The sequence below is a fragment of the Pollachius pollachius genome (assembly GCF_949987615.1).
Source record: "Pollachius pollachius genome assembly, chromosome: 9".
NCBI classification, from domain to species: Eukaryota; Metazoa; Chordata; class Actinopteri; order Gadiformes; family Gadidae; genus Pollachius; species Pollachius pollachius.
This window is the reverse complement of record NC_136942.1, coordinates 6,471,391-6,483,268: the sequence shown is the minus strand read 5'-3', so window position 1 is coordinate 6,483,268 and position 11,878 is coordinate 6,471,391. Positions and strand designations below refer to the sequence as shown.

Here is an 11,878-nt window from a genome sequence, read left to right as displayed (position 1 = left end):
CGGTTCACATAATAGAGTTAGGTTAATAAAGGCTTGCAGCAAACAATCCCTTTTCTTATCATTTCCAGTGGTTTTATAATGTGTTGTATTACAGCATTTGATCTTTTTTTATTTATCCATAATAATATATTAAAGCTGTCCTCAGTTAGCACTAGAATCTCATGTACGCCTATTGTAATCCGATATCATAACATATATTGTCATCTCATTGATTTCTGTACGCACAATCCATTGGGTTTGGATGGAGCTATTTGTTTTTCCCTCTATTAAGGCGTGGTCCCTTTGGAAAGCGATTTGTGGCTTCAGCAGCTGTCGATCCTTAGCCATTACACCCAGGTCAGAGCTGTACCGAGGAGGTCAATGGTGAAAACCTGTTTAACAACACCTAGGCACATGAAAAAATAAACTAGGAAGGGAGGCAGTGATTCACATCTGGAAGTCAAACAAATGCAAACGTATAGCCTCCATGGCTTCTCGTACATTCTGCTACATTTACAGGGAGTGAATTGATGAGTTGAGGGACTGCTGATGTGATATAGTTGAGGCAGAGTATGAAGTGTTTCCTCATCCATCAGCGTCAGTTCTTTGCACAGTGTGAGCGACCCAAACCTCATCTTGACCTGTGCTCTTGTCTTATGCTATTCTGATCTAAGGTTTGTGTTGCAGGCTGAGCCAGCTGGCCCCTTGGCAGTGCTTGTTGCCAAGCTTGAACATTGTTATTTTCATTTTGAATGCATGGCCACTCAGAAGTGAAATGAACAGAGATTTGTTAAGCCGTGTGAAACATAGGCCTGTACAACTTTGGCAATATTTTTGTTTTCCACAATTTGGCACTTGCATTTTATTGCTATTAGAATTCAAGATGTATAGGCTGTTTGTATGCCGTATCGATTTCAGCTAATGTTGCTAAGGCATTGGCTATGCATTTGCAATAGAACGTACATATCATATAGCAGGATTTATTTGTATTATTTTTATTTAAATAAATTAACTAAATGAATAATGACACTTGGTAAATTTGTGTCGGCCTAACCCTGCATGAACGTCTGGCATGCGTAAAAAAAAAACTTTAGATATTGTGACTTTGATCCACACTGTCATATTTTAGTTAAAAACATACTTGATGGGATTTTGGATGGGATTGTACTACATTTGTTATCCTACTCAAAGTGGATTCTTTGTCCAATCTGAATTATGTGCCTTTCAGAGATTTCAACAAATAGCATACGATTAATCTTAGCTGTTCTGACTGTATGTGAGCCATCAATAATGTCTGGCTCTCCCACTGACCACAAATGTGCTTTACTTTTTGGCAGTGGATCTTCTAGGGTTATGTGCAAGAACAACTGGAACTGATCTGGTGGATGATACATTAAAGTCTTGATATGCCCTGCTATATTTGTCTTTCCTTTCCTTTAATGTGAAAATGTCATGTCGGCTCAAGTTTGTCCTGGCCTTATGTTTCCGATGCTCTGATATTTTACATTTCAGGCATGTCTCCACAAGGGGGCAGTGGTGTCAGTATTACTGCAAACACTACCCAATCCCACAGTATGACAGTCTGCTATTGCCATCGAGTGCAAATAAGGCCATTAGATTTCCATCGCCAATACGGTCGTGTATATAACAGGGAACTAAAAGTACCATATTGCAAGGAAAACCAATGCCACACATGTTTTAAATGTGTACCAACTGTTGTTGACATCAAAGAGAAAATAGAGGTCATGATCAGATATGTTTGATGTAAACGGGCCTTCGCCGGCAAGTGTAGGACTAGTGTCGATACCATCTGATCCCCGGACCTGGGTTGCATCAGGTCACCTCAAAGGGGCGCCTGGAGATCCTCTTTCAATAACAGGAGAACAAGCTGGCATGGTGCCGCTTAATCTGTGGTCAGATGTTTTGAAACTCTATTTTTTCTATTTGAAAATCATAATTAAGATTACTTTTGAGTTTCATCTGTGTTGAACCGTGGTTGTTCCATGCAAAACAGTGAAAAGCCACATGGAATTCAAGACATCAGTTTGGCCCGTAGAAGGCTACAGTGGAGCCCACAGCGAAATGAGATTAATTAGATAATCCATCGGAGACTCAGAGACTTCTGCATTCCTTGTTATTATGAGGACCAGATGCAAATGTGAATTTATGTACATAAAACACTGACAAACACTACTGGTGGGGAAGTCTATTGGATCATTGCGATACAAGCAATTTTTGTTCACAGATTAGTCATGTTCTGTTGAATAGGATTGGAATAGCCTTTTTTTTAGTGATCACCAATGCAGTGATTACAGGAACCATGCTCAGCAGTGCACCGTGTGTGGGGGGGAGCGAGAGAGAGAGAGAGAGAGAGAGAGAGAGAGAGAGAGAGAGAGATAATAATACACTTTTTGTATTAAATTGTTACAACTTTCATATTTATTAGTATCAATTGTTTCCGTTTTACTTTGTGTGCTTTATGTTTTTTTTCATATGCCAATTAAGCTCTTTCATTTTGAGGGACAGGGAGGGAGAGACTGGGAGAAAAGGGGGAGTGAGAGAAAGATATAGGGAGAAAGAGGGGGAGAGAGCGAGAGACAGAAATGGGAACGAGAGAAAGAGAAGAAGAGAGAGAGAAGAAGGGGGAGCGAGAAAAAAAGAGAGAGAGATATCGAGAGTAAGAGCGAAAGAGATAAAGAGAGAAGGAGGGAGAATGGGGAGCGAGAGAGAGCGAGAGAGCAAGAGCGAGCGAGAAAGAGAGCGAGAAGGAGGATGTGTCTACTAACTCCGCCTCCGGACTCGGATCATCTCGCATTCCTCCTTCTTCGCAGCAGCAGCAGCCCCCTCGCGCACCAGAGACCAGAGACACACAGAGAGAAGAAGCAGAAGAAGAAGAAGGAGAGAGAGCGAGAGAGAGAGAGAGAGAGAGAGAGAGAGAGAGAGAGAGAGAGAGAGAGAGAGAGAGAGAGAGAGAGCGAGAGAGAGAGAGAAGGAGCAGTAAAACGACCATGGCACCATTCAGAGCGTCTCCCGTTGAGCTCTCCGATCACCACAGCAGCACCGCATCTCTGGCGTCCACTCGGGCATGGGGCACTGGCATCGCAGCGCAGGGGGTCCAGAGGAGTGACGCTGTGACACCTGGGCTGTGGACAAAATGAGGGTCCGCATCTTCATCCACCACGCCGGTTCCGTCGCTGCTTTTCTCGGGAGGCGATGACGCTGAGGGTTTGGCCTTTTAGTTGTGAGTTAATATGTGATCGGTCGGCGGCGTTTAGAGCGACAGACGTGAACGTGAACGACCAATGAAAGCACGACAGACTACGAGATGACGCCAGACCACTAACTGAGTTCTATAGCACGGATCGTTCTTTTTTGTTAGTTTATTGTACTTATTATAGAGCTGTTAAAGGCTCTCTATCGTCCGCATACATAATACAGCTATATATATATATTTTAGAAAGGGAAAGTTGAGGAGTCGACATGCGGTGTCTTATTCTGAGGACGTGTGAGTCTACACTATAGTCGTAGACCCTGTAGGACTATGAGTTATGTTATTATATACCAGGATGATAGTGCCCGTCTGATGGCTATTCACAGTTAATCTGACAGTAGACTGGCTATACAAGGCTATTGTTAAGTAAACGTTTGGAAACAATGTTTGTACTCCAAGTATGACCGAACCCAAATGATCATCCAAGACAATCTGGAAATAATACTTTCCACTAATATATTATCTAGTACGCATTATTCTTTTGTATTTATTTATTTATTAAAACTATCACTAGGCCTATAAGTATTATATTATCGTTAAGAAAAACTAGTTAGTTCGAGCGAGTTTGACCAGTGGGATGTTAGAGTGAATAAGTCCCCTTATCGAGATGGATACCGCGTGCATAGCGGCCCAGCGGGGGTTATCCCGGCCCGGGGCCAGAGCCTCCACGGGCCAGCACAGAGGAGGAGGGGGCGAGCAACCTGTTGGCTCCGACCCCGCTGCAGAGAACACGGCTCACGACGACGGGAGGAGGAACTCTGGCGTGAAGAAGCACCACCACAAGCACAACCTGAAGCACCGCTACGAGCTGCTGGAGACGCTCGGCAGAGGCACGTATGGCAAAGTGAGGAAAGCCATCGAGCGCCACTCCGGCAGAGAGGTGAGCTCGCCACTTGAGGACTCACTCGAGTCCATGTAAACATCTGTCAAGGTCTTTTAAGGTGGTTAAACTCTCTTAGACTGTAGACTGTAATTCATGCACCCATGCACACCAGAGACGCCCTTGCGCCTAGTCACTCACTCAAAACAAACAGTGGTCCAAAATAACTACCTTGACTTGTTCCGCTCGTATAGGCGCATGCACACTGCGTGTAGGCTATTCCCTGTTGGGGACCCCCCCCCCCCCAGCGCATAAAATGGACCCCTGGGGCCCCGAGAGTCCGCACTGCACGCGCGCTCATTGCAGCGACCGGATGCTTTTGTGTTGATGCTAAAATCAGGCTACTGATAGAGCGATGCTCTAGTGGCTGCACTGGTGACCCCAGCGATGCACGCGCTATTAGAGTCCACCCACAGTCTCCTAAAGATTTATTTGCACCCACGCACATTCAACTGTGCCAAATAGTAAAATTTATTGCAGGGATGGCCTAGGTTAACGTTTCATAGGCCTTCACAGTTGTGCAAGCACGGTCAACGATGTTTTGTGAAAGGCTGCAGCATTTGTAAGGGTCATTTTTTTATTTGACTGTGTGTGTGTGTGTGTGTGTGTGTGTGTGTGTGTGTGTGTGTGTGCGTGCGCGCGCGCGTGTGTGTGTGTGCATGCATGTGAGTTTGTGTGTGTGTACGTGTGAGTGAAACAGAAAGAAAGAAAGAAAGATAGAAAGGGAGAGAGATAGAGAGAAGTATGTGTGTGTCTGTGAGAGGCTGTATGTGTGTGCGCGTGTGTGCATGTGTGTGCATGTGAGTGCATGCACTTCATACCGAAAGCTTAACTGTTCTCTGACCTTTGAACTGTCCTTGTCCTTATGCCTCTTAAAACATTTACACGTGTGGCAAAACCGGACCCCCTGCCCCCATTCTGGCAGAACATGACGAACTTTCCATGTGTTAGGAACACTAGCGGAGGGGGCGACGGGGTATAGGTCAACAAAGTACCCCCCCCCTTCAAACCCCAATACACACACACACACAAACATACACACACACACACACACACACACACAAAGACACACACACACACACACACATATACACACACACACACAACCACATATACACACAAACAAAGGTATCTGCACATACACAATCACATACACACACACACACACATACAAACACACTTTGCTCCTGGCAACTGCGTGAGTGCCTGACAGCGGACCCTTAAGCCCTCCCTCACAGCTCTCGGCTGGCTTATGGCTCTCATATCAGGGATACCAGCTTGGGGTGAAACCTCCTCGTGTTACAGAACACGTCCGCCGCTGATCCAGTCCGCAGCATTGTTGTTGATGACTTCACCGCATCACCTTTCCCTCGGACCCGACCCGACCCCAAATTACTAAAAAAATAATAATGTTTATTATTTCAAAAGTGTCGTCTTCGCTTCGAATGCGTCTCTGCGGAGTCGGGGTGTGTGTCAAGGGTGTATGTCCGTGTTGATCCCGTCACACGCGCTTCAAGCTTCAAGCTTCAAGCCTCAAGCTCGACGTATAGAATCAGTCCTACTTTAACAGGATAATAAAGCCAAGGTGAACTGCATGACCCTCACTACAGTCATTGCTAAGGGCCTTATCTACATGGGCTTAACGCTGTTGTTGAGACAAACTGCACTTATGTAGTCAGTCTCTCTGTACACTAACAGCCTTATCTCCCCCAGCAGACTGCGGGGAATGTCTGATAGTGGATATATTGCAGGGGGTGGGGGGGCATGGCAGAGGGGACGGTGGACCGGGGACGGGGGGGTGGTCAGTGCATGTGACACGCCCACCTATACGTTGCAGGAGGGCAACGCTACTAGGGTTTATCTGACCTCTGACCCCCGAAGCTCTCCCATGGGGTCCAAGTCGCAGATGAGGGCGCTAAGTGAACCTGGTTACCCCCCGCCTCTAGGAGGGGACCCCAGTAGTCAGTGAGATGTAGTCAAGGGTCTTGAACGGACTGGTGGGCCTACAGAAGGACGGGTGGTGGTGGCGGTGGTCTGATGCTAAGCACTCACCATTGTGTCAGCGTCATGACGGCTGAAGCCATGACTGCGTCGCGTTAACCTTTAGCAGCTGTGTGTGGCGTTGCTGGGACACAACGCATTACAGCGAGGTTAGACACGCCGCTCGCCCCTGGACACAGGCGTACCGGCTGGGAGGGGCGGTGTGTGTCTGCGTGTGTGTATTGGGTGCTTGCGACACCCTCGTTTTGTGATACTGAACGGCTGTTCATGTATATATAAGGTCTGTGTGTGTGTGTGTGTGTGTGTGTGTGTGTGTGTGTGTGTGTGTGTGTGTGTGTGTGTGTGTGTTTCTGCTTAATTATCTAGCATATTCCGCGGCTCGTGGCATTAGCCTTAGCAGTAATGAAGGTTGTGGCGGTGACAGCAGGGGACAAAATGACCAGCGACACATGAAAGGCCCGTCCCTGCAGGAAATGAGATTGCAAGGGAAAAGTCATTTCCTGGAAAGGGCTGTGGTATGATGGTTGGGGGTTGGGGGGGGGGGGGTGGTGGTGGAGGTGGTGGAGAGGGTCCCAGATGAGCAGTCTGGATGGGGGACGGAGGGAACCCCACAATAACATCAGCCCAGGGTGTGGGCGTCCCTCGAAGGGCTGACGGAGTCCTGTTAATATGAGCTTAAAGCACCAGATGACATCACTCTGCAGCAATGGATCCACTGGGGAGAGAGAGAGAGAGAGAGAGAGAGAGAGCGAGAGAGAGAGAGAGAGAGAGAGAGAGAGAGCGAGAGAGAGAGAGCGAGAGAGAGAGAGAGAGAGAGAGAGAGAGGAAAGCTTCTCCTGGTGTCTTATCTCTGCTACGTGTGTTGGAGTTCATCTGAACCTTTCCTGGTTCCAGTTCAGATGTGAGTTTGCTGGAATCGTTTATGTCTTTTACTACTACCATATTCTCTATAAGTGTGTGTGTGTGTGTGTGTGTGTGTGTGTGTGTGTGTGTGTGTGTCAGTCTCTCCGTCTCTCTGCTTCCCTCCTTCTGACTCAGCCCCTGAACGTCCTTCAGCCTTCCATTGTCTCTTTCTCTCGGTCGTCACTCTCCCATTCCCGCTATATTCCCCTCCCTCTCAATCCATGTGGACCTCCCCCCCCCCCCCCTCCACCCACCTACTCTTCTCAGCAGATAAACACAATCGGTGTAAGAGGCCGGGGAAGAACTGGTGACTTGTGATAACTCCTCTTATTCTCTCTCTCCTTTGTTCTAACGACCTGAGAAAGCTCTGACCGATGTCAGGCTCCACTGAAGCGAGTCACGACCGCGTACTTCAAATGGCCCCCTCTGTCTCAGGCAGGGGGCGGGGCGGGACTTAACCAGACCTATACCTGGCAGACGCTGGCTCGGGGTTGGTCGGTGGTCTGCTGTGAGTGACAGTAATGGGGGCCCCACTTAAGCGTAGCAGGGTTGGCCAACCAAGGCAGCTGGCGGGTGGGTGATCTGCAATCCTGTTTAATGATCCACTGCAGGGTCACGGCAGGGCACGGCGAGGAGAGGACACACAAGCTCGCGATGGCTGGCTTTATCTCAAGCTGTGCTGCGGGAATGGGGATCGTTTAATGAGCCTTGGGTAGAGCGCAGTAATAGCATCATGGCAGTTAACGGTTTGATTGCAGGCGGTGATGTGCTTCTGTTGTATTTTCTTTCGAAAATCACCGTCTACAAAATCACCGACTGGAAAGTTAACTTGTAGATTTTGGGTGGACTTTTCTCTCTATGTTGCACGGGAGAGTTTTCCACATATTGAGCAATTTTAATGGGTTGCTTTTGAAAAAAGGGATTGAGGTATAGTCAGAGGTGGCGCTCTCACTGGCCTATTTCAACAGGAATTGGCATTGCACCTTTCATTTCCTAAATTCAAACCCATAAGAACCTTACGCGGATAAGAATAGTCAAGTCTGGGAAATGAAGGGTTTTGGATCTGAAGTGAAATGTTCCAATGGACCCAATGAGGTAAGGGAAAAGAACCCCAGAGCTTCAGACCATAACAGCTTTACCAATTAAGAGCACCAGGTAACCAACGCCACCCCTCGGTATGTTGACGGACACAGGGGGGGACCCCTTCTTGTTTATGACTGAACCCCTTCCTTTAATTCTATGTAATCAAGGCAATGCTCTGGATGGGAGCTATTCCGATTTGGGGTTATTTTTATGGATGTACACGGTAATTAGCTTGGCACCCGTTACTGCCTGTGGTTTCTTCTGCATGGAATAAAGTCGGGCTCTGCGGAATCCGACCGCTTAGCTCCTAGCCCCAGAGGACAAGAGTTTAAACTAACAAAATTGGGAATGAATGGACCCTATATAAGGCCTGATCAAAAGAGGACCAGAACCGAATCCAGAATGTTTAGGCTGCAATTATATGGACATGTGCTAGATGGTCCACTCTTATTGGTTTACTTGGAGTAGCGGGCTAACCTTTCATTTTGAGGAGTACCTCGGCCAGAAACTGGGAGACTTAATGCACCAAGTTGCTGTTGGCCCTTTGGCTGAGTTTTGAATTTGCATGACAGTGTGAAATTATCAAATCAAATTTTGACCATGGATCCTCATAAGCAAGAATTGGTTAGAATGTCCTCCGCTCTGTGCTTTCCTACTCTCTCTTCTACTCCCCGGTGGTCCAACCCTGCAGATAGAGAGGGTATACAATGCGAGGACAACAGAGTTCTGAGTGACATCCATTAAGTGTTTTTGAGTTCTCTTTCAATGGTTCCTTCTCCAAGGATCTGGATCTTATGTTATCTGATCTTAGGAGTAGTTTCCCACAACAGGTGGAGGAGGAAATGTAAAATACTTTCAACGTCCATGTTTGCTAAAACCTTGTGGGTCTGCCGCTTCACTTGATCTTTCCATTAGTGCAAGGTTAAGCCCCCCCCCCCCCCCCCCCCCCAGTTCCTTGGCCCAGCCCAAACACTGACACACACAGAGCTAAATGTAGACATGGGCCCTAAAGAATACAAAGAAGGCCTCCATTAGGGCCACCACATGCAAGGTTGTTTTTCTCCAAGGGGAGAGAGAGGAGAACCCTCATATTTGACCTCCCACTGCCAACCAAGAGACTTAAATTACATGGCAGGTGACTGTCTATATTATGGCTACCATACCACTATTTTATTTCATGCCGAGGGACTAGAGTAAACGTTTTTTCTGTGGAAATCCACCCTCCAGGTTCCCTGTGGTTCGAGTCAAATATAATTCACTCAATAATAACCATTCCGATTTGTTTACCACAGGATGCTACCAGCTTGCCATTGCTACGGCAGGCTAACAGCGAAGGGATTGTAGAGTACTGTCTAGTGACCGGGCCACGCTCTCTGTCCCCAGGTGGCCATCAAGTCGATCCGGAAGGAGAAGATCAAGGACGAGCAGGACATGGTGCACATACGGCGAGAGATCGAGATCATGTCATCACTACGCCACCCGCACATCATCTCTATATACGAAGGTGAGATATAAACCCAGGGGTTACACCCAGCCGCTGACAGACACACACACACACACACACATGCACACACATTCTTACACAGTCAGACACACACACACACACACCAAAAATGCTTACACACTCACAGACACAGACACACACACACACACACACACACACACACACTCACACACACACACACTCAGCCACTGACATACATACACATCCTCCCACACACAGACATACACATACAACCACACACAGACAGACATGCTTACACACACAGACACACACAAATACACACACACTTACAGACATACACTCTAAAACACATATATTCAGACAAACAAACACATGCCAGCACATTCTTTCCGGCACAGTATGTACTTAGTGACACACATGATGCCTATAATAACAAACACACACACTCTCACATTAGCTATGGGTAAACACACACATAGACATAAAGCAATGACGACTTCATGGCTTCACACACACACACACACACACACACACACACACACACACACACACACACACACACACACACACACACACACACACACAGACACTGTCCCACACATATACACACAGCACTGTCCCTCAGCTGTTGCACTACTGGTGGCTGGCCCGTAGGACCGCCATGTTATGACATGTAGCTGTCATAACAGGAGCGAGAGAGCAGCTCTGGGATGTTATCCATCTTCTTCCCCGGTCTGTCTGGAAATCTGGACCAGGGCCTCTTCCCATTGGCTCTGACTGCCTGCATCTGGACGGCTTTTCGAAAGTGTGCTTTTTGGACTTAATGTTTGTGTGTGTGTGTGTGTGTGCGTGTGTGTGTGTGTGTGTGTGTGTGTGTGTGTGTGTGTCTGTGTGTGTGTGTTTTTGTGTGTGTGTGTCTGTGGTTGTGTTTCCAAGCGTCTGTGTCTATCTCTGTGACTACATCTGTGTGTGAGTATGTGTGCCGCGTCTGCCTGTGTGTGCATATGTGTTTTAGAGAGTAAGGTTTCTGCTGGGGCTGCCCTCTCCACATCTGAAGAGGTCTCATCCCTAGTATACCGCGGTCTTGATCTCTGGGCCAGACATCTGCTGATACTCACACACACACAACTGCAGCTGGGAACTGGTTATGTGTGCGTTTCTGTGTGTGTCTGTGTGTGTGTGTGTGTGTGTGTGTGTGTGTGTGTGTGTGTGTGTATGCGTTTGTGTTTGTGTGTGACTGTATGGCTTTTATGTGTTACAGCCTGTTTGAATATGCATGCCTGTGTGTATGTGTGTCATTTTCTGAATGTGTGTGTATCTGCAAGACAGTCCACTAATGTATGTGTGCATGTGTGTGTGTGTGTGTGTGTGTGTGTGTGTGTTTGTTCAAGTGCGTGTTTGTGTGTGTGTGTGTGTGTGTGTGTGTGTGTGTGTGTGTGTGTGTGTGTGTGTGTGTGTGTGTGTGCTGACCCCAGTCACCCGGTCCCTGTAGATCTCCGGTGTGCTTCAACGTTCGGAGGAGAGGAAACCCCTCTATTTCACTGCCTCCCCCCTGCAGTGAATTCCACATCTCTCTGGCCCCGCCAACCGTTCCCACAACACAGCGAAGCCTTCAAGCGCGGCTCACAAGGAATATTTACGTGCTTTTTTTATGAGAACCACATATCCGTCTGATAGGAGTTCTATTCAATGACTCACCTGACAGGAATTTAAAAGAAAACCGAGCCTTTTGCTTATAGGGGCCTTGAAATAATAGCAAACCGTATGGTGCAACAATTCCCATTGAAATCCTCTAGCATATTACCCACCATCCATCAACTATTAGACGAACCCGCCCCGGCCCTAACCGCTCATAATTAAAGTCACCTAGAGGCAGTGCCATGTGAGCAGGCAGCGGTAACCTTTTCTTTTTTCTCAACGCGGGGACCAAAGTGGCTATTTATAACTCCATGTCAACAGAGCGAGTGGTTTCTATGGGCCGGCTGGGCTGGCTGCCAGGCCAGGCCAGCCGCTGGTTGTATGCCACCCGGCCAAACTGGCCCAACCGCTGCCCTTTGTTTAGTTTCGAAGTCCGTGGATGGTTATCAGAATATCAGAGTGTGTGTATGCGTGTCTGTGTGTGTGTGTGTGTGTGTGTGTGTGTGTGTGTGTGTGTGTGTGTGTGTGTGTGTGTGTGTGTGTGTGCATGTGTATAGACGACAAACAGCGCTATTTGTCATGGGAACGTGCCAGTAGTCAGCCAGAGGGCTTGCGGCCAGGACTGTTTTGCCCCGCGTCTGGGAGAATAATTTAAAGA

General features: G+C 47.6%; 1 protein-coding gene across 1 annotated transcript in view; it reads left to right on the top strand.

The window, feature by feature from the left end:
- The first annotated feature begins 2,822 nt into the window (after nt 1-2,822).
- Nucleotides 2,823-11,878, top strand: part of nuak1b (NUAK family, SNF1-like kinase, 1b) — a 23,060-nt gene continuing 14,004 nt past the window's right edge. Inside the window, exons 1-2 of the mRNA XM_079743475.1 lie at nt 2,823-4,130; nt 9,501-9,621. Of these exons, the coding sequence (XP_079599601.1) occupies nt 3,858-4,130; nt 9,501-9,621 (394 nt within the window). The 5' untranslated portion in view covers nt 2,823-3,857. The remainder of the gene's footprint in view (nt 4,131-9,500; nt 9,622-11,878) is intronic.